A 22,163-nucleotide genomic window follows, 5' to 3' on the forward strand; every position below is an offset into this window, starting at 1 on the left:
ACATTTCTGCTAACACTCCATTCTTCCTTAGTTTGCTTTTTCCGATGATAAAATCGACCCCGTCAAAACACACAAAATCGAAAAATTTCTTCGATTTTTATCAAACATTTTATCTTCAATCTAAAGTTTAAAAAAAATCTCTATAGTGTAAATTTAAAAGACAAGTTCTTGGTTTTTTTTTAGTGATTGTGTACACACAAAGTACACCTAGAGTCTGTTCACGACACAGGAAACGGGACACAAAAACACAAGTATAGATATTGTTAACACACCTCGTTATCCGAAGTGCATGTGCAAATAGTAACTTTGTTTGATCTGACGCACGTCTCTCTCTCTCTCTCTCTCTCTCTCTCTCTCTCTCTCTCCATTTCAGAAAAAAAGAATAGACATTTTATGTTGAATTTTAAAGTAAAGAAGATTTTTTTTAATTCGATAACCGAAAGTGCACACCTAGAAATGATGACTCGATCATGCTCACAATACCGTCTTCGCATTCATTTACTCTAGGGAAATTCATATTGTTGTCAAAATGCAAAATCTTCCGCGATCCGATTACCCCAGATCATTTGTTCATAAACATGCTTCATTGACAGCGAAAGATATCTCAAGAAGGAAAAATTCAGCTAAATATCCCCAAATCGATAGAAAAATTATGTAAGAGCGTCTTCCGTTGTTCTACTTTGGTTTTATGCTCTGTGCTTCACACGGGAAAAATAAAAAATTAAAGTGACAAGCATGTTTGCTGCAGCAGACACCCCCGATCCAAAGCCGAGTGTTCTTATTTCTGTTGTCAATTAAAGTTCTCCAGTTTTCAAATAAAGTATAGAAATTACATGTACATGTACCATAAGTTCCATCAACAGAACATTTCATACTCGATAATAAAGAGCTTAGAATATAATAGAACACAATTTAAGTAGGTTACTGGAACACTGCTTCTACTCGCTGAATGGACACTACGCAGGAACGATAAGGAAATTTACCGAACTCTGTTTTTCCCCTCTGACTCGGGTACTTTCTATGGAAGTTTACTGAACTTTTATGTAAAGGGGCGGTACAGTATTTTTTCATTCTTCTGATTTCCTCTTTTTTTGGCTAGACTGGTCCTCTGTCTCTATCGTACATCGCGCATATCAGATAGGCATAGCCAGTCTATTTTTTGGCCAGAAAGTTTCTTGGCGGCGGTAAGAATGCAATGCAATAAAGTTTAGTGACACAGTTTGCATGCTTGCTTATCTAGACCTTTGTTTCTTTTTGAACTTTTTTCTGGAGCATCAAAACAACTCAATAAATAGGGTCGGACCGAGCTATCGCTGTTTTAAAGTTGATGTAATTATTTGTAATTCGCCTGTCTTTCATCTGGTCTTTATCTCAGATGCTTTCCTTCACCTATTTTATCAGAACAGAACACCTAGATTGTGAAAAACGAAGATAAGATTAAACAATTTCATTTCAAATATAAGCAACTCTTCTCAAACTATCCATGAAGAATAATTTCCTCGATAAATATTTATGATGTAACTCCTCACACCCTGTCCTCGATTCACTGTATACACAACCTACAATAGATATAATATACACCATGTACTAAATTACTTTTGGATGTTATCTTTTGCGTGAATAAAACATCTCAAACTATGTAAAACAGAACCTATGAATTTCACAATCTCGATATATTTTGTATTGATTGTTTGCTGTTTCAACGCTCAATTGTCACCATGACAACACATTCAAAAGCTTTATGCAAAAACCTGGACGAGTGTTTGACTACAGCGGTGGCCTCCATATGCAAAAGATCGCAGGTTCGATCCCCGTCTGCGACCAAACTCGGACGTAATAACAAAAAAAACAACAACTATGCAGCAGTGAAACCTTGAGCTTCGTTGCCCAAAACCAGTGAGGTATTTGATTTGAATTCATTCACCAGCATTTTGTGATATCATAACTTAAGATAAATAGTCTCGAAAATAGCAAAACAGTAAGCTATCAATCAATCAAGCGATTGATAAAGATCAATTGTTTCAAGCAAGTATTGTCGTTTTTATTTTGCAAACAAGGCACAGACATTGCTACAATCGAATTAAACTTACAGGATTCATATGATGATATAATTTCAAATGAAGTTTTCAATTGTAATTGTAAATTGATATGACCTTTAAAACTCTTGGCTTTCTTGTAAAGAATTCAATAAAATGTCTGAGAAAACCTCTGCTTGTTTTCATTGTTGGTTGTTCCCATACATTTTTTCATCAATTATAAAATAGTCAAGATTTTGTTCTGTAGCAAAACATCTGCCAGATTCAGTCTAATATAGAGTGATTTGTGTATATACTCCTAGTTTTTCAATTGCTGTCACATCCTTCCCGTGGGAGATATCTCAGTAATCATCGCCTGGAAAGAACCAGGCCGACTGCGTAGAAAGACAGCCACAAAAGTGATTAACTCAAAAGACATTTGAATTCTTTATTTCTTGACACAATATCTTAAAATAAAAAAAAAGATTACATTATCAACATTTTAAGACAAATAAAAGCAATATTTCACCTCCAAGTGTGCAGGTGCTTGCAAATCTAAGTAAGAAAACAACGGAACACAGTAACAGGAAATAGAGACACAGAGACAATGCATGATCCGTTTTCCTTCAATATTTAATAACTCTGGTTATAGGACAACATGCGAGACACATTCATTGGATGAAACATGTAAATAAATTATGACTGTATTATGACGCAATATTCCCTAACACTGGCAAGACTAGTTATACACTAACTGGATGTGTGTGGTATATTTGGTAGTCAGTTTGTTTTTGGTTACATGTACATGTAAAGACATGGTGGGATGCTTTTATAATTATACAAGAACTTAGAAAATATGTCTATATGATGAAGGGACTCCGAGTAAATGAACATCTTCTAAATTAAGGTAATGAAAAAATATGTACAGCAAGATAGACAAATTTAGCACAATTTATACCCATATCAAACGACCACAGCAGAGAACGAAACGGGTCAACGAACAGAAGAAAAGATGAACAGAAAGAAGGGACATCGGAAATAAATAATAATTAAAATAATTAATATGTTTATAGCTGCAAAAAAAGTGACAACAATGCTGATACATAGGGGTAAAACGCACAGTGTTAGTCATCTTATACTAGTAGCCATAGTGAACAACCCAACAAACAAATCAACAAAAACAAAACAAATAATAATGATTATATTAAAAAAAAAGCACTAATTCCAAAGAGCCTAACGTATAAAAACATTATTATCAATACTATGAATGTTCATTGCACAATTTTTTAACAAGTCAAAAAGCGATTACAAAAATTACAACAAATAAATCCCCTAATCTAACAATAACTTTTACAGCAAAATATTTGTTGTACTTAGAGAAAATGGTTAAGATTGAAGGGATGTTTAAATAATGAGAGGAGAGAAAAATGGTTGAAAATTATGTTTGGAACAGCAGCGATTTCAGCGAGGTTGACATATTGTACTTGCAAAGAGTCTTTGACCAGGATGTTTTGAATCTGATAAAGGACTATTGTTATCTTCTATGACGGGCTAAGGCACATCGCTCATTCCAAAACTCGGCGGCTGTAGGCGTCTTGTCTGCAGGCTTCGTGGTACGTTTTTGATTTTTCTTCTTAAAAAATGCCATCACGTGATTATAACCTGCCTATCTATTGAGAACAGACATGCGATGGAGCGATTGTTCAGCAGAAAGCATGTTCTCAACTGCTGGTTTCCGCCTGTTTTTCTCCCCCCTCTGCTTTTTCCAGTAATGGCGACTCTTCGGCATCTTCGCTCTCCTTGCCGCTGGCTTCTTCGTCAGAGGGTTCTTTGATCTCTGGGGTGTCTCGGGAGTTTAGGATTGGACTAGATTCTGAGACGTAATCGTTCGATGTGACGTCACCGTTCTGTTTGACAGATCCATTCGGAATAGACGCGAAACTGGAGTACTTTTCATCAGAGTCTTCCAAAAGTTTGTCATCCTCCTTGGCTTCAGTTTCCTCCTCTGTGTCATCTATGAATTTGATTTTGTCCAACTGTTCCTCTATAAAACAGAAAGGAAAGGAAGCATTTAATTGTTATGTGGTATTAATGAAATCAGACTTCAATAAAACTATAATTATCAAAATTGAGACTTCAATGGTTTTCGGAATGAAATAGTCATAAAACTACACAATTTTTGATATCCTACCTTTATTCAATAACGAAAAACAATTTATATCGTGTATTTTGCACTGATCCACACGTCTTTCATTACAGAACCTACATGTTCATTCCAACGAATCAAATTGTTTTCTCAAGAGTGAAGCCAATTACTAAATATTTGGGCGATAGAAATACACAGTAATCATGTATATAAACAAATCAAGTTTGAATGTTGTTTAAAAATTTCTGGAATCAAAAGACGGCAATTTGACCAGAACGGGGTAAGAGATTGCACTTGGATATAATAATAAATGCAATTTGAAACCATAATGTATTTTGGCGTACCGAGCTTTGGAGATTCCGGGGGGTTACTCTTGCGTTTGTCTGGCACTGCATAAACATCTTCAGTTGAATGTGCTGTTCCATTAGGTTTTCCGTTTTTGGTCGGGGTAGCCGAGTCTTTTTCAATCTCGTCATATATCCCTCCATCTTTGTAGTCTAAAACATTTGGTGTGCTACCCTTTGCCGAACCGTTCTCAATATCCTGTAATTTTACAATTTTGCAGATGAAAATATTAAAAAACTAATTACATTTAGATCGAGCATGTTGCAAATTTTGAATTTACTGAGTGGGTGTACACACAAATTTACAAAATGACATATCTCTTCTGAAATATTTTTTAATACAATTTTGTTAGCAAAATAGCAAAAGACCGATATTAATTTTTGAGTACACTTCTCATCAATTTTTATGAATATATCGATAAAAGCTTGTTGTTAGCTTCCCTACAGAGAGCAAAGGCTGGAAAAGATAATCCAGTATAAGCTAAGAGTTTTCTATATGGAGCAGGCACACCTCCGCCGATTTGAAATTCGTCTAATCTCACGGAAGAAAGTGGGTATTTTTTTAAGATGGTCGAAAACTTCACATAGTTAATTCAGTCTTATTCTAAAAGCTCTGAAAGATCACGTCAAGATTTTTTATTTGCACTAAAGGAGGAAAAACACCCACTCAAAATGACGTGACCCTTTATTACAAGAGGTACAGCTAAAATATTTGATGATAGATTTGAACAAGATTTAAGAACAATGTTGTAATTTATAGGTAAAATATTCCCAATTGCAGGCATTCATCACAATGATCTTAATTTCCCGTGACTCATTGCTATGACAGTCATAAACCGTTTTACATGTATACAAATCGTTTTGATTTTCTATTTGCAGATCTTGTTATGAAATCAAATAACAATGTTTAACAACGATGTTGAGTCAATCAAAACATCAGTGAAGGTTCCAATTTCTGCCTTCGATCTTTCTATTACTTTCTGGTTATTTCTGAGGCCTTAATTCGTTTGGTGTGGGTGTTAGATGGAAGCCCAGCGTTATTAAGCGAATCCGATGAAAAGATCAAACAGCTATTTTTGTCAAATTGTTTCAATTCGTTCTGAATAGCTTGACCATGGGCAGAATTAAATTGTTTTAAATATCTAAGAGGGTGAAAAAAATATAAACACTCTCGCCTTTCGTAGTGTTCTATATTCATCATAAGATTAGCAGAGTCGATAAGAAAATACAGCTTTTGGTAACAAATCTCGATATAATTTTCCGTTTAGCATTTCATTTGCGGCTTAAATCTTAATGTATGACAAGATTTGCAGGCAAGTCAATCTATTTCAGTTGGCTTGTCATTTATGGCTCTATAATTAATTGCTTATCAAAGTTTTAATGGATCGCTTTCTGTTATGTCTTCTTCCGGTTGTTTTGAGATGGACCGTGAAATCCAAAACGAGGTTAATCACCAGTGTTACACTGGTCGTTTCAACAACTCTTGTAACTTGCTTGTTTAGAATCTTTTTTGTCTTTGATATTTGTGTCATCGTTTTGTTAGAAAAAATTGTAAAATCGTTAAAAACGTTCCTCGTTGATTTATTTGTCATCAGTCTTATTGAAATCATCTCTGGTAAAGTTAACGCATTTACAGTTAACATATAACATGAATTTTACAGTGAACATTATTGTGTTAACTGTAATTACAGTTAACACAATTACATATTTTTAATAAATATTTGGGCGTATCTTTACAGATATTTTTTTAACCTATTGCAGTTATGCATGTAAACGTGGACTGCATGTATAAATCATCTGATAAACGATGACAATCCCGTTTTTGTCGATCAATTACACGTAATACTATATATCAGAGAAATACATGAATTGGACATTGATTTATTACCATCAATCTTACTAAAACCATGTTAACATATTTAAATACGTAAGAATTTTCAAGATCAACGTGAAAGGTTTCTAAGTACATTAATTTCAAAAATAAGATACTTACGTTTTTGACCTTGAATGACCCTGACCGCTTCTTCCTACAGTATCTACTGACGAGAAACCCGACGACAAAGAAGATGATGGCGGCGACGATAACAACAGCGACAACAATTCCAATCTTCACCCCGTCGTCGTCATCCTGTCAAATTAATTCGAACCACTTGACATACATCCATCAATGTATTATAGTTATAGCTGAGGTTATGACCATAAACAAGAGTCGGAATCTAAAATTAGGTCAGTTGTCAGAAGAAAAAAAAGACAAATGACTGTGTAAGTTTGCATTTTACGCTAATTTTAAAGTAATAAATTGAATGTAATATATAAACGAATCGTGATTGAAAAACGTGACCAAAACAAATACAGGAATATAGGAAACCTTTGTATCAAATGTTAAGAGGGTTTGGACAATGTACTATAGTGGGTTTGGGCTTGAGTGCAAGATATATTATAGGATTCAAAAGGTTAAAAGGTGTGACGTGACATCTTACCATTTTCTTTGAGCCCAATGCACCTGCTTTCAAAGGAGACTTATCTTTGGTCGCAGTATCTTTTAAAGAGTTATCTGAAAATAGAAAACAAAAAATATTATATGATTTGTCTTGATTCGAAACAGACCAGTACACAATTCTTCTATTTTAATTCCCATTGAAGCAAGTGCAACGATTAAATGAAACATGCAACAAATATCAAAGTGAAATAAAACAGACATCAGATTCATAATTTATAAATCTGTATATAGATTTCAAAGCATGACTATATACCTCTCAAGTCCCACCTTGGGTTAACTATACTCCGTTACAACGAAAGCTCAATGGCGCAAAAATTCCAGAAAACACCCTGTTTTATCTTGTTCTCGAGTTACAGTATCAATCTCAAGATACACGAATAGTATTAGGGCTGGTCTAAATATTTTGACGTCTTTCCAAGAATATATTATTATTTGATAGATTTTATGAGTGCACAGCACTGATGAAATTTGACGTTGAATGTATCAATGATTTGACTAATGACGTATTGATGGTGCAGCATGTTGTCGATCACGACTTGTTTGTATGTTTTTTTTTCTTTTTGCAGGTTTGGGTTTGCATCTTTTGAATTCCTGATTGAACTATTGAAAACAAACATGCTCTGCCAATATCACTCAGGAAATACATTTTGATAACGTTCCTAAACTAAATCGCTTATCTCTTTTAATGGTCTCTCTGGAATACGTTGGCTGTAGGGGGCCGCCTTGCAGCAGCATCTATCACGTGACGTGTAATACTACGCACAGGCGGTAAATTTAAATGTTCTAATACTAGTAATACGTCGAATTTACTTCTCAGTAACAAGATACTCTAATCATATGTTATGTATTTTAACTTATACATTTACCTAGTTTACTGGATCCTTTCACACGTATTACATAATCTAAACATTCAGGTTTACAATAATTTGACTGAAACGAATCAATTTTCATGCATTCGTGTCGTACTCAGTATGCCCTAAGCAACAAGTTTTGTCCCTAGCTGCAGCACTGTGTGTCTATGGAAAAAAAATCAGCACAACGCAGAGCTACATGTCTGCAGCTGGATTTAACCATTCTCACCTTGCAAGTCTATGAAGTCCTCCTCTTGTTTTCCTAGATCAATGACTATGCCGTTGTCCCCTGAGTCCAAACCTATCGTTTTTACGGTGGTGACCTTGTACTTGGGTCTCGGTGTGGGTGTAGTTCTCAGATCAATAATTGTAGAGCCCCTCAAGTCAATGATGACCATTCCGTCTTTGTCCGTATAGTGGAGAGGTTTTGTCTTTGTAGTAGTAGTTGTCGGTTCCGGCGTTGTTTGGACAGTTGGTGTGGTTATCTCGGGTTCTGTTGTAGATGATGTCGTTGACATTGTTGTTGTTGTTGTCGTAGATGTTGTTGTTTGAGGTGTTGGTGTACTTGGTTCAGACGTTGGTTCAGGTGTTGGCGTTTCGGGTGTTTCCAATGGTTCTGTTGCTTTCACCGTTGTAGAAAATGAAGTTGGTTCAGACGTTGATGTTGATGTAGATGTTGAAATTGCTTCTGATGTTGATGATGCTAATGGAGTGTGCTCAGACGTAATTGCATACCCAGTATCATTCGAACTAGAGTCAGTTTTAGATGTCGTTATATAAGCTGAAGTGTTTAGATTTTCAGGCAGAGAGGTAGGAGATTGCGTTACAATAAGTGGTTCTTCTGTTGTTGTCATTGATTCTGTAGATGTGGTGAATGTAACATTTTGATCAGTTGGTTCATATTCTTCTTCAGGAGACACACTAATCGGGAAACCTTCACCGCTTCCTTCCGTATCCAGAGTCTCGTTCTGAGCGTGAGGTAAACTAGTCACGTGATGCGACTCCTTTTCTATAAAGACGTCATCAATGACTGTTGGTTTGACTCCGTCACGGTTTATTATAAGTTCCCCGTCCCCTGATCCTAGGTCAATGGACTCCTCGGTGGTGCTTTCCCGCGGTTGATCATTTTGAATCTCCTTTCTATCATGAACACAGTCTATCCTATAACTACTTAAATCACTATACTCTTTTTGACTACAAGATCCACACACAGTATCTTGTCTAAATGTGCACGATTTGATCTCAAAGAAGCCCTTTCTACACGTTGAGCAGGAGAAACACAGTTCCCGTGTGTTAGATTTGGGGGTATATGTGCCCTCTGGACACTGGGCACATATCGTGTCATGAAATTCGTTACAATGTCTTTTAGCATAATGGCCAGCTTTACACTGACGGCAATCCGTTCGGGCACCCAGTACCTGAAACACAGAAGATGGAATAGATACTGATACAATGATAATTTAATCACAAAGAAGTATTTTCATAACTGATCTATGTGAAAAAATTCATTTTTTTTTTCAAAATCAATTTAAAAAAATTGTATTCAATATGAGTTCACTAGTACTCTTACTGCGTTTCTAACATGTTTCTTTGTGTGAAAGAGAACATAGCATGGGATTTATTATTTTTTGCAATGTAAATGCTATTATGTCATTTATAATATTAAAGACGTGGGCCATGAATAACGTAAAAAAATTATTTCAGTGAATGAAAAAACCCTCATCTACCCAGTTCTGGTTCAACAGATCAGGTGATAACAGCTGACAAAGTTTATTTTACTGGTCGATCTGTATTTATCTAGTACTTGTCTGGTCTTTAGCGAAATAAGAAACTCGCCAAAGATTACGATCAATTTAACAAACACGCACATGCAAAGTGTGCACCCTAGCTACCTTAACGAAAAAAAAAACGTCATTGCTCAAATTCAAATAACACTCCATTAAAAAAAGGGAGCTACATGTACATAGGTTTACAATCTATAAACCGGTCGGACACGATGCGAGAGATTAGTGGCAGTAGTTAACTACCTCAAAACGTTTAAGGATTGCGTAAGAATATTTCAGATAAGGTAAAAGGTATAACCTTGTTTAACATGCACAGCATGCACACAGTCAGATTACAATAAATTAAGCGAAGCTGTTCATTGCAACATTGTAGACATTGGCAATTAAACTGCTCCGCAAATACATGTTCTTAGATAAGAACGAATAATACTCTACGAAACACTAAATTTGAGAACTTCAAAGTATAATTGTAAAATTGTTGTCTTTGATACTGAATATCTTTTATTTTCTATTTCGACCATATTTTCTCGCGTGATGAAAATATAAGCTCATAAAGACCCTTATCCAACATTATTCAACAATATTGTCAAAAGTTTGATAAAAAAAAAATGAGAGAGAGAGAGAGAGAGAGAGAGAGAGAGAGGGGTGTTTTTTACCGATATTTAAAAAATGTCAATAGGCTGTTGACATCATTTACATTTAATAGTGATGGAGTGTATGAAAATATCAATATTGGCACGTGTAGAAAAAAATTGCCCTTTGTTCAAGAAATCAGAATTCACTAACTGAAAACGTGTTCATAAAAAATGGTTTTGGGAGTTTCTAATTATACAAATAAAAGTAATTGACTCTCTTTCTGAGTGTTGATTTTATGACCCCGTTTTATTGCCGTTGCACATGGCTGGACGATTTGCAATATCTGCTAAATTTTCTCCACTGTTCAGCTGCTCTGTATAAGATTCAATATTGATAAACATTCTCTTCCTCTTTGTTTACCTTGGCGTCTTAATAAAAGTGTTATACCAGGTCGACCCTGATGGATAATGCTTAAGTTCATCCTGCAATCACCAGCAAGGTCTGACCAGCTGGGAATGTTTAAAAAATGGTTCAGAAAGTGCAAAAAGGAATTCAAAAGATCTCAAAACTGCCAAAGATTGTCTGCTTCGTCTCTGTCGGTCTAGATTAAACTTTTATAAACCATCGGCTGGCCACAGCTAATTATCCCGAGATCACCGCGGCGGAGTAATGGCTAGGGTGTGTTCGAATCGTTTTCTGAGTTTGTTTATATACTCTATTACTACAATATTATAAACAATTTAGACATTTTTGTCCAACATGACCGCTAAAAATTTGCTGATGAGTAAATATTTCCATCGGAATCTTACTTGTGTGTATAACTGTATATCCATATGAACCCTAGATTTTTTTTTATTGAAAGTGGCATTTCGTTATATTAGTCGACAGATTCATAATAAATACAGTATACGGACATTTCAAGAGATTAAAAGTAATCAAGTCCATGATTTATTACATTTAGGGGGAAAATGTTAATCGCTTCACAATACCCAATTTACTGATACCCCATTTTATCATAAAAGGTGCGATATAAAAATGTTGCTGACAAAAAGGAATTTCTCAAATCAAATTCATATCAATAATCTCCATAAAACAATAAATACCAGAGAATGTCTCCTATCTACTCAAAACTGAATCCGATAAATGAAACATATGTTTGCTGCATGCAACGGAGCTGATAATTTTGGTGCAAACTCAAATTTAACAAAAACCAGTTAATTATGAATGTTCTTCCCTTATCTCTTCGACACCAAGGCCCCTGTTAATGTTGTGATATTAAATAATTGATCATTTTTCACATATTTTCTCTACCCTTTTTAAGGACAATTAATTTGTTTAATCAACACACAGAAAGTAACATCTGCATCCGTGTTGAGATAGATAGCTGTTGATAATTTCGCCTTTAACAAGTTCACACCAGGTGACTCGGATAAAGGGGGTCAGGGTTCGTGTGTGGCGCAAGTACATCGCGCAACAAACCCAGATGTCGGTCATGATGTTCGAACAGTAGACAAAAGAAATCTCACTTTGTCTTTAAAACATTCAACGCTTCAAAGAGGACAACGGTCTGTTCCATTTCAGACGCCTCATGCCTATCTGAATGTACAGCGGAACAGTGATGTCTTTCTGACAACACGGGTTACACCGCCGCATGGTCACGGTGAAGCTTTATTCGTTCGTAGTTCCTGCTCAACGGGCAAAATTGTTCCGTGCATTGAAAATCAACTAATGAAAACTTCAACGACAAATGGACGACATTTATTTCATGGTTTAGACAGGGGTGTCGGTAAGACGGTGTGTCAACATAGCAGGGTCTCGATTCCACAATTGATTTGTCAATCGTTTCTACGGTGACACAACATTTTCACTGCCATGTCATCACTGCCTTGCAAACTTTTCACCTACACACTTTCAGCAAAAACGTTATTTACGACACAAACTTTCAAGAAAAAAAAGAACCCCCGACTACCTCACCAAGTTTGTAAGAATTTGTTAACTCGCTTAATTGAAGAAAATTGATTTGTTCCGCTGAAGTAATCAACTTGCTTCTTGTGGATTATGTAACAGCGCATGAAATGTCTTAGATGCCATTAAATTAACCTATCTGAATAATTCATTCTCTGACGAGACGAAAATTTCCTCAGATTTACTCTTCACATTAAATATTCATTACGACAAGTGTGAAGTTTACACACAAAAGAACACACCAGTACCACCTAGTTTAAGCGTTGTAAAAAGGAGAGAAAATGAGGAAACAAAGAAAACCAAATACTTAAACGTCCCCCAATAAAATACAGATGAGTTTCACCACAGGAATCATTTCAAGCATTGCAATTTTTTTTTAAAAAAACAACGCCTATGTTAAATATTTAACGATGGATCGTTTTTGTAAACATTTGGTTTTATTTATTTTTCTTCAATCTTAAAGCATATATCACAGTAATTTTGCCACTCAATAACACATCCAAGAGACGATGCACGTATTTGTTGTTATAGTCGATGCTGATGTTCAGAAATTTGTTAGAAAACTCAAACTTGCTTCAGGTTATTGTACTGGATACCAATTTAGCTGATGAAACCCTGTTTTATATCATCAAACAATTCATTGACAGTTCACTACTTAGCTGCCCCTGGTCAGCTTATCACTTACATTATCGTTAGTGAATTGGGCTGTAATGTAATTGAATTATACACAGTCATAGGTACGAGGGGCTGGAGTAAAATCCTCTGAACCAAAGAAAAGGATAAAAAAAAAAGATCTCACGATTACGTACCAACTTAACTCTACACAATGAGTGTAAAGCATAAGCATACGGTTGGAAGCCAAACATATGTCATGCTTGTTACCATTTCATTTGCCTGTTTTCGTCGTTGTATACATCAATTGCATTTGAACCGTGTGGCAATCTGTTATTTGATAAACTATACAACTACTTGAATTGTGTTAATTCAATCAAAGGGCATTATCTGTGCAGTACAACAGGAGCCTATGTAGGTAATACACCTTGTACAAAAATTGCCCCATTATGCTCAACTCTTTACGTTTAAATCGCGTCTCTCCGATTTCCGACCGCCTATGGTCCACGGGAAAATCTGTATAACTTTGTATGTGAAAATTATTCCTACTTTTGAATAGTTTTTGCCTCCTGGGCGGCCAAAATACTACTCTTTAGGACATACTGACGCCATGACCATAAATGCAAGCATGTTAATTAATTTTGATTAAAAGATTTCTCTTTGAAAAGAACCAAAAGATTCTTTATTTGCTATCGTCAACCAGTTTCCGGTTTTCACTGCACCATTAGCGTTCAGTAATTGGAGTTAAGGCAAATTGACATGCCCTTTACAAATTTAGCATTTTTTGTGGCAAAACTCTCATTGTTAATTGAAATTACCTAATTATATAATTATCCTATGACAGTTAGGCAAAAAACAAAAATCCATGTATCGAATTTTTTGTTCACATTGTATGAGAAAATACAAAAAGTCCTGATTTTGCTATATGATTCCATCACCGCGTGTGGTACTAGGAGCAACTTATTTCCCAAATATTCTGTTATGTAAAGGAGGTATATGTGTTTAGTTAAGATATGTTTGAATGACAAATTACTACCCTGTGCATTAAAATTTTTTTTTTTTATGAGATACCGATATTCAGATAGAGTTAATAAACAACAGATTCAGAAAGATAAAACGATTCCCCGGTATCCTGTTGGAATCTGTGACTGTTACAAGGGACTTTGCAATTAAAAAAATGAATGCGTCGTGTTAACCCCAATTAATTAAGCGAACATCGTGCTAATCAAAGGAATCTTATTTCCGTTTAGAATATTAATACTATGTTAAAATGTTTACTGCTTAACCTAGCAAAAAGTGCAAAATGTCGCGAGCGGAGATGTGCGTTGTCTGATCAGCATTTGTCGTACGGGACAGTTCCTGTTACATGTACTCAGTGAATTGCGTGATATGGCTAGGAAAAAAAACACCATTTACCAAACAACCAACCAGCAACTGGAATTACATGTTCATACCAACAATAGTCCTAAAGAAAAACATTTAACGTGTTATATCCGTGATTTTATTATTGGTAAATGACAAAGACCCCCCCCCCCCAACCTTCAACATTCACATATTTAGTCCGAAAACCATTGTTTGGTCCAAATTCCGGACAGTATACGCCCTCGCAGATGAGTACACAAAGAATCTTCACCGGTTTTGAACAAAAAGAATCAATTTGAAAAATCTCATTAACTGACCATTAAATCGCCCCTTTAGTCATCTTATATTCGGAACATTGAGTCACGTGGCTGTCATGGCGCGGTCACCTAATGAAGGAAATGGTTGACAATGTGACCCCGGTTTTGCGGTTTTGTAGACGTCAAGTTAATCGTAAGTTTGGTGTTTCTACGAGAATAAACTGCTTGTCTCCGGTGATGCCGTAAAATGATTTTTGTCAAACAAGAAGAATGCCACAAATCAAATAAACCACAACTTATCTTAGAGTAAAAAGAACTTTCTGTATTGCCATAAGGACAATTCATTTATCCACCTTAATTATCTGAAAAATATCGGTAAATAGTTTCATCAGTGTAAAACTCTAGATCTTTGAGAGCTGTAGAATATGTGGGTTTTTTCAGTGATATTCTGCAAATGAAATTTTGTTCATTCGATAAAAGACAACATGACAATATTTTTGTACAGATATAGAATTTCAAAATGTCATATTTGATGAAAAGTTCAATACTTGTATCTTAATCAACCCAGTACTTCGACTTTCTACTCATTTCAAAAAGTTTGCGCTCTATTATTCGCTTTCTAAAAAAGCCTTTAAAGCTATTGAAACGAACATCGATTGTAATCTCTAGTCTTGCTTCAGACCAGGTCGTGGATCAATTTAGGTCATAATCTTTTGTCCCTTTTTTGTGTCACTGTGTCGAGAGCCATTCACACCGGTTGAAAACATTGTTTGAAAACATTGCGTCATTGGCTCTGTATATATACATGATTAGGAGTTAAATCTACCATAATCAGGCATAGTTAGGCCGCTAATAAATAAAACAAGGATTTGTATAAAGGGTGTACTATAAATTCTATAAATCGTCAAAATATTTTTCAATCGCTCGAATGGGTCTGATTGTAAGTTTGTGATCAGAGTGCCGATAGAGTAGAAAACCAGGTGGGTGGAACACCCTGGCGGAACGACCCTACGTCTAGTATGGTGGGCATTCAAGTCCCTTCTCAGTACACACAATTGCGCCATTGACCTTGCAAAAGACGCCTAACTTTATTAACTGTCAATAGCATGGTGTCACAAAAATTTTGTCTCTTTTCGTTCTCAGATAAAATTTGAAAAAAAAATTCTGGATAATTGAATAAATAAACTGTTGTATTGTTCCACAAACAATTCAGTTGGACAATATTTGAACGTTTGTGTGCAAAAAGTTTAAAATTTGATCAGATTTTGAGAGCATTACGAGGACCAATCCCCTAATCGGCCTCTAAACAAGCACAATGCGTTTCTTTGTAAAAGCAAACAGTTAAAAGTATTCAGTGTGTTCTTATAGACCATCCTAAAAGACGGCTAGTTGAATAAGATTATATGAAAATTCTAACGTTTGCAAATCGGACTAAGTACATGTATTTGTCGACTATCCTAAAGACTATTGTAAAATATGCAGGTCACTACAACAGAAAAAACCCTAAAACTCGTCAAGACAGTTAAGTCAAATTAATAAAGAAAACTTTTGGATGTCTCCCAACACCCAACAACCCTCTACCTTAAAAACTACATACAATCAAACCGATGCAAAAGGCGGTTGTTTCTTGAATTTCAGAAAACCCAATCTTGTATGGCGTGTATAAACAGAACCAATCGGTGAAATGCTTTTTGTGAATGGCCGGGTGTTTCTATGTGTGCACATGAACACGAGATTTATCTGTTGTCATCAAACAATATTAGTTATTGTTGACTGGTTGTCATCATACAGATCAAAGAATTAAACCCATTGACGGGATATACGTAAGAAAACGACAGACGACATCTTATAGTTGAGATTTTAAATTGACGTTTATGAATCGAATCCCAGAATCTAGGCCGTATTGGGAGTCTTTTCTCTTAAAGACCTTAATGTTTACAAAATATACGTGAACCCTTTATCAAATTATTAAAGTACAAACTACGTCATGTGATAAGTAAAAAAGACAGGTATATGGATCACCGCAGGGTAAATGTATACTTCGTATAGTTACGTAATAAAGTTGTAAAAAAAAGGGGGTGGGTGATTTTGGTGTCTCGATTTGACCGGTCAAAACCAGTTTTGAGTGGATCCGTCATGATTACTGTGAATCGAATTCTCCATGTGTCATGTATAGTTTATTCAACCGATGAAAAATGTCATGTACGTATATTCCATATCTAATTTCTCTTGAGAACCGTGTCCGCATCCTAAGACAAAACGACCTTGATCTGATGCCCTCATCCGAAATCCCCACGACATTTCTCGACTTTGATCACAGACACTTTATCAAATCTTGATTATCATTAACCACATGAAGTCTGTCAAGACAGGTGACATTACAGTTCATAAATCAATCTGTCAACTGAACGTAACCTGGGACAGATGACGGGGTCTTGTACATGGGCTAGATATGTCTACTTGAGGATAGAGGCTTTCATCTGCAAGGTCCTGTCCTTAGCCTGACTTACTGACTGTGATTCAGAAAGACACCATTTCCGGGTTTGTTGGTCTCAAATACTTCAAACCAACACCAAATATAGTATCTCTTTTATTTAGTTCAGAACGTTTGCCTGTTAGTTCAGCAAGTTTAACTGCTTTTCGGGTTTTACGCAATTCATGTACAGCAGACCAAATAACCTACGACGCAACCAGTGAGAGTATTAGCGGTAGTTGTACCCAATGAGTGACCTGGGGGTCATACAATGCTCAGACGATGACCCCCACATCTTAACAACTACCCCTCGTCGTTGTTCTCACCCTTGCTGTGATCTGAAGTTCGTTAGATGTCAACACGGACGAAATTCGTGCATGTTTGGTAACCCAGCTTTATCAGCTGATAGAGCTTAATCAAATAGCTTCTCTATCTCGTGTTTAAAAAGTTTTTCTCCTCTCTATAATATATTTAGAAACATCTATCAATAAAGCAGTGTCCCATTAAATTGTTGGCCAATAAATATCACAGGGTCAGCCATTCTTGTTTGACAACCATGAAAATGTCTTATCATTAATGTAATTAAGTACCTCGCCTTATTAATTTTTGGATGACATATCTATTTTGAGAGATTCTGGTTTATTCTAAATATAGACGAGACAATATATGCATCCCATAAGTCGGTCGTTCTTTGCACAAGGATTGGGGGTAGGGGCTTTTTGCTTGTAGACTCAAAAAGTCAGGTAGGGACAAATTAATGACGATTGCAAAGAGACAACAGAGAAACTATATACCGGGTATTGCAAAGTTGTTAACCATGCAGGGATATACTGCAGCCATGACGTATGAATTTGTCCCGTCTGGTTTGCAGAACAGTGGCCAGGTAAAATGGAAATTGCATAACTGCCAGGATACAACTAAAGTTGTCGTCAATTTATTGCAACTAAACGGGGAAAGGTATATTTATCAAACGAAGTGAGTCACTATTTCAGTGCAGACCAGCCCGGTGACAAGATTTATAAGCAGACAAAACCATTCGATCCAGTTCAAATCCATACAGATCGAAATCTGTGAATTCGAGAAGGCACATGTTTCACGAATTATTCATGTCGTTATCTCCAACCTCAGAATATCTTATGTCCTTCATAATTTCTGCAGGCAATTATTTTTCCAGGTTGCATGACAGCGGTCAGAGAAACCAATAAGCATACTGCGTAGTTTATTTTGTATAAATAGCCAACAGCTAAAGAGACGGTACGAATTTGTCATTGGCTGTAAGGCAACTAAATTTTTCTGTCCTGTGTTTTGAAAATCTATTTAATCCATATATAAGTTCCGCTGTGATTTTTTTAAAAATCAAACCCCGGTTGAAAATATCTCTTCTGCCGTTTTGTGAAGATCATTATATAATCTTCTTTGTCACTCAGAGAAATAATAAATTTACTGATTGAGTAAGACAGCTACAAGCGGGCCCTACTGATTCTGAGCCAGAGAAGCCCAGGAAACAGGAAATGAAATCCAGGACGGAAGCGACAGGGTTCATTACAACAAAAAATCTTAGTTAAATCCTTCTGTTCATTTTATTATTTTTTTGATAACAGTATGTGAAAAATCTGCTTTCATCACCAACAGCTTCTGTGCTATTATCGAACCGTGTGTCCTCGATGTGGCAGGATTATGGAAGGTCACTTCAGTGCTTAGCGTTTGAACAGAAGGCAGCGGAACGTCATAATGTATATCAGACGATTCCACATGCAAAAATCGTCTGCGGACTTCCCTTTATAGGTCTTGATATACAACGACCGCTCAAATTGTTTAAAATAAACACAGTAACACAATTTAAAGACATATTTGCTTTACCTTAAAAGATTGTTATGCTATATACTGTTGGTCGTTGAATTGTTAATAAAATGAATTTGAAACATCAATGCGTTCAAAAAGAAATGCTAATTGGGGAAACTCACCAAGAACCGTATATAAAGGGTAAACGTAAAAAGGATAGAGGACCTTTTGGAGATTAAAGTCTGTAAATGTTACAATTAAAAGACGTATACATTTTTTATCACAGTATCGCATTAAAATGGTGCACCCAGTAGATAACATAAAAGGGGACAAGATTACACAAGCTTACAAGTACGACAATGTTAATAGACCAAGGACATGCACGGTATTTAAGACAATCGATCTCCATGTTATATATGGGGGAGGGGGGGGGGGGTCCGACTGTGTATATTATTTATTGATGAGACCCATGTAATTACATGTTAAATAAAGGTTGCACATATCTTGAGTTTAATAATTTAGAGAGAGAGAGAGAGAGAGAGAGAGAGAGAGAGAGAGAGAGAGAGAGAGAGAGAGTTGCATCATTTGATGACTGTGCTCCTTTTCACCAATTCATGTTACGGTTGTCGCCGAATTAGCGTACAACAAAGACAGAACTCAAGATTTCTGACAGCTAAACGGTGGTGATATTTATACCGCAGGAAAAAAAGTGTTACGATTGCGTTCGTTATCATAAATTAGGAATAAATTAGCTCCCAAAGTGTCCTGAGTTAGAATTTTTATAGACGATTTACTACATAACCACTACCTGAAAGATTCCTTTCGTGTTTACTCGAGGAACCCGGAAAAATGTTACACTATAGGCAAACTTGAAAAACGTTGTCATTTTCGGTGAAATAAAAGAATATAAAGTGCTGTCAACGTAAGAGTAAAAAAAATCCCATTACAATATCTACGACAAATTTCCGACCAGTATGACATTTTTTCAGATCACTAGTCAACTTAAGTGGTACCTAAGGACCACGCCAAATGGAGTTCCGGAGTAACAAGGAAGCATGTGTCTGTAAAAGCCCAGTCTCTATGACATTGTCAGGACTGAACTAGTCTACACGTTGAAAAATTCATTTTGACCCCCCCCCCCCCCAAAAAAAAAAAACCATCAAATTTTTTAATTAAAATATGTAGCGAAATTAAAAAGCCCTACTTGTAAAATCAGTTTTAATATTTAACAAAATCAACCTTAATTAATAAAAGAATAAATTGAAAAAATACCTTCAAACTCAATTAAGAGCTAAATTGATTATATCTTTAAGTTGTTAAGCTTTGATTGATTTACATTTAAACTGAAATTGATAGAAAATATAAAAATATCTTACCTGTGCGACACAAATGAACATCAAAGCTATACATGACACCTTCATGGTAAAATTTTGGAGGTCTTCGATGTATATCAATTTCCCAGTCAATTAGAAACAAAATACTCGAGAATGGGGAAAAAATAAATAAAGCAGTCAGTGTAAATACTGGATATTAGAGTAGAACATATCCAAGGAGATATAAAGGTATTAAAACTCCTTGGTCTGTGACTGGATCACCCTTTCACACACGAGCGTCTAGCCCAACTGATCGCTTCATTTGATTTGACGAGAGGCCCGAACTAGAATCAACTGTCACTCATTCATGATTCCCTAGCGTACACTAGTACTACGTCATCACAGACATTTAAATTTTCCGATGCAATACCCATTCAGAGTATTAAAGTTTTAAATTTTTTAAAAATACTCTTGGAATTATTTTAAATCGTGAGTTCGTCGCGTCATTGATTATGATATTGTCAATGGTGTACGCTGGAGTGGTTGGAAGAAGGAAGGTAGGTATATATATATGAAATGATCATACACAGAGAGCTGATAACAAAATCACGTCCTGTTATGTTCAAAGGTTTCTATACATGTAGGACGATATGAGACTGGGTCAAAATAAGGACAGACAAAGGTTTATTTTCTTTAAACCTTCTTACGCTGAAAAAAAAATAGATTTAGAAATCCCACGTTTAAAAATATAAAATGACAAAGTCACTGAAAACATTTTGAAATAACATTCAAATTAAAGTTCCTTAAATACTTCAAATTCGAAGAATTGTATGCGATTTTATTTTTTTATGAAACACGGTGCTATAAGGCGTACACTACACAAACGTGCTGTTAAAGTTGTATGATATCATTGCCTTATTTGAATTAAACATTTAATTCGAATTTTTATTCATGTAAATTTTTGTTGTAGTGGAAGGAAAATTTACAGGTGTTTAGTTTAACCATTGAGACTAGAAAGGCCAGGTCAAATTTTTTTTACCTTGGTGCTTATAGATTGTAAAAGAAAACAGTTAGGAGAGAAAGCGAGAGCTGCAGAAACAAAGGATAACTGAACAAAAAGAAATAAAAAGAGGAGTCAAATCGATAGAGCCAAATAAAGAGCTTTTCAACGATTGGTTGAAAAAAATCGACTGAGATGTTACAACTACCCCCATAGGTTACTGACCGCGTGCAATAATGAGCAGATCTTAATGGCGTGCAGCTAACCCTCTGCTGAAATATGGCTTCAGATATGCTTTTCCTATAAAACAGCGCTTGAGTTTCATCAAAATATAAAAAAAGCAACAAGGTTTTGTTTAACTCGCGAGTGCATGAACGAGCAATTACTGCTAGACTCCGAAACTTTAGCTCGCTGAGGATCCGCAGGAAATCTCTGGTTCCCACGAACCCTTAGTTGAAACCAGAATAACAGAATGATCTTGTCAATTAAGCCTCATCATTGTACTTTTTCTGAATGTTATATAATCTAACATCGTCTGCGGGCGGTACAAATTATCACCGCCAAAATCTACGCATCGTGGTATCTCGTGTTGAAGAACTTTCATTTGGTTAAGCTTAATACTGACCTTAACCTGACCATTTCGAATTTTGCAGAGTACCTTTGCATGCAATTTTAGGCACTAAAATATTGAAATTTATTTGAATGAATTAAGACTAGTATATCGTTAAAGTGATTAATTTTACATGTATGGCTGAAGGAGAAGGCTATATGGAAAATCCAGTAAGTTTGCTGAAAAAGCTTAACTTTTCAATGAACGAGTTCCAGCTCGGTTCATATACAAGGAACTTTAACTCCCTTAACTCCCTGTCTTGATAAAAATTCTCTCGATGATATGGTATCTAAACTTATGTTCATGGAAATATTTGAACCAGAGAAGTCAAAAGTTCAAAAGAAAAAAATCTTGAGCATTAAGTCAGAAATATTTGTGTTTTTACATATTTCGGCATTCAGAATTTTAACCTTTTCCCCTGCCCTTGCGGAATCTTCAGCAGCCTAGACATTTTATTGCTCACTCACCGCAAGTCTTCTGAAATTTTTTTGACTGGTATATGTTGAATCCAAACGAATGAAAACATCATTTTTTTCGTATAGCCTAGAAATAATGGCATTTACTTATAAGAAA

At 35.7% G+C, this 22,163-nt stretch overlaps 1 protein-coding gene across 1 annotated transcript; it reads right to left on the reverse strand.

Annotated features, from left to right (window-relative positions):
* Nucleotides 1–3,652: 3,652 nt before the first annotated feature.
* On the reverse strand, nt 3,653–20,291 carry LOC105325282 (uncharacterized). The gene is made up of 6 exons (XM_011424818.4): nt 20,044–20,291; nt 8,086–9,274; nt 6,986–7,059; nt 6,499–6,633; nt 4,506–4,704; nt 3,653–4,059 (listed from the first exon to the last, which is right to left on the reverse strand). The coding sequence occupies exons 1-6, from the start codon at nt 20,086–20,088 to the stop codon at nt 3,737–3,739; spliced, it is 1,965 nt and encodes a 654-aa protein (XP_011423120.3). The 5' UTR covers nt 20,089–20,291; the 3' UTR covers nt 3,653–3,736.
* Nucleotides 20,292–22,163: the final 1,872 nt, after the last annotated feature.

This window comes from Magallana gigas, chromosome 5 (genome assembly GCF_963853765.1).
Source record: "Magallana gigas chromosome 5, xbMagGiga1.1, whole genome shotgun sequence".
In the NCBI taxonomy this organism is placed as follows: domain Eukaryota; kingdom Metazoa; phylum Mollusca; class Bivalvia; order Ostreida; family Ostreidae; genus Magallana; species Magallana gigas.

What these genes read in the sequence shown, in the direction of transcription:
- LOC105325282 (XM_011424818.4), bottom strand. Translation starts at nt 20,088, where the DNA reads ATGAAGGTGTCATGTATAGCTTTGATGTTCATTTGTGTCGCACAG. An exon ending in GGACTTCATAGACTTGCAAG is followed by an intron (nt 7,060 to 8,085) that starts GTGAGAATGGTT and finishes TTCTATTTTCAG; the next exon opens with ATAACTCTTTAAAAGATACT. An exon ending in CCCGGAATCTCCAAAGCTCG is followed by an intron (nt 4,060 to 4,505) that starts GTACGCCAAAAT and finishes TCTGTTTTATAG; the next exon opens with AGGAACAGTTGGACAAAATC.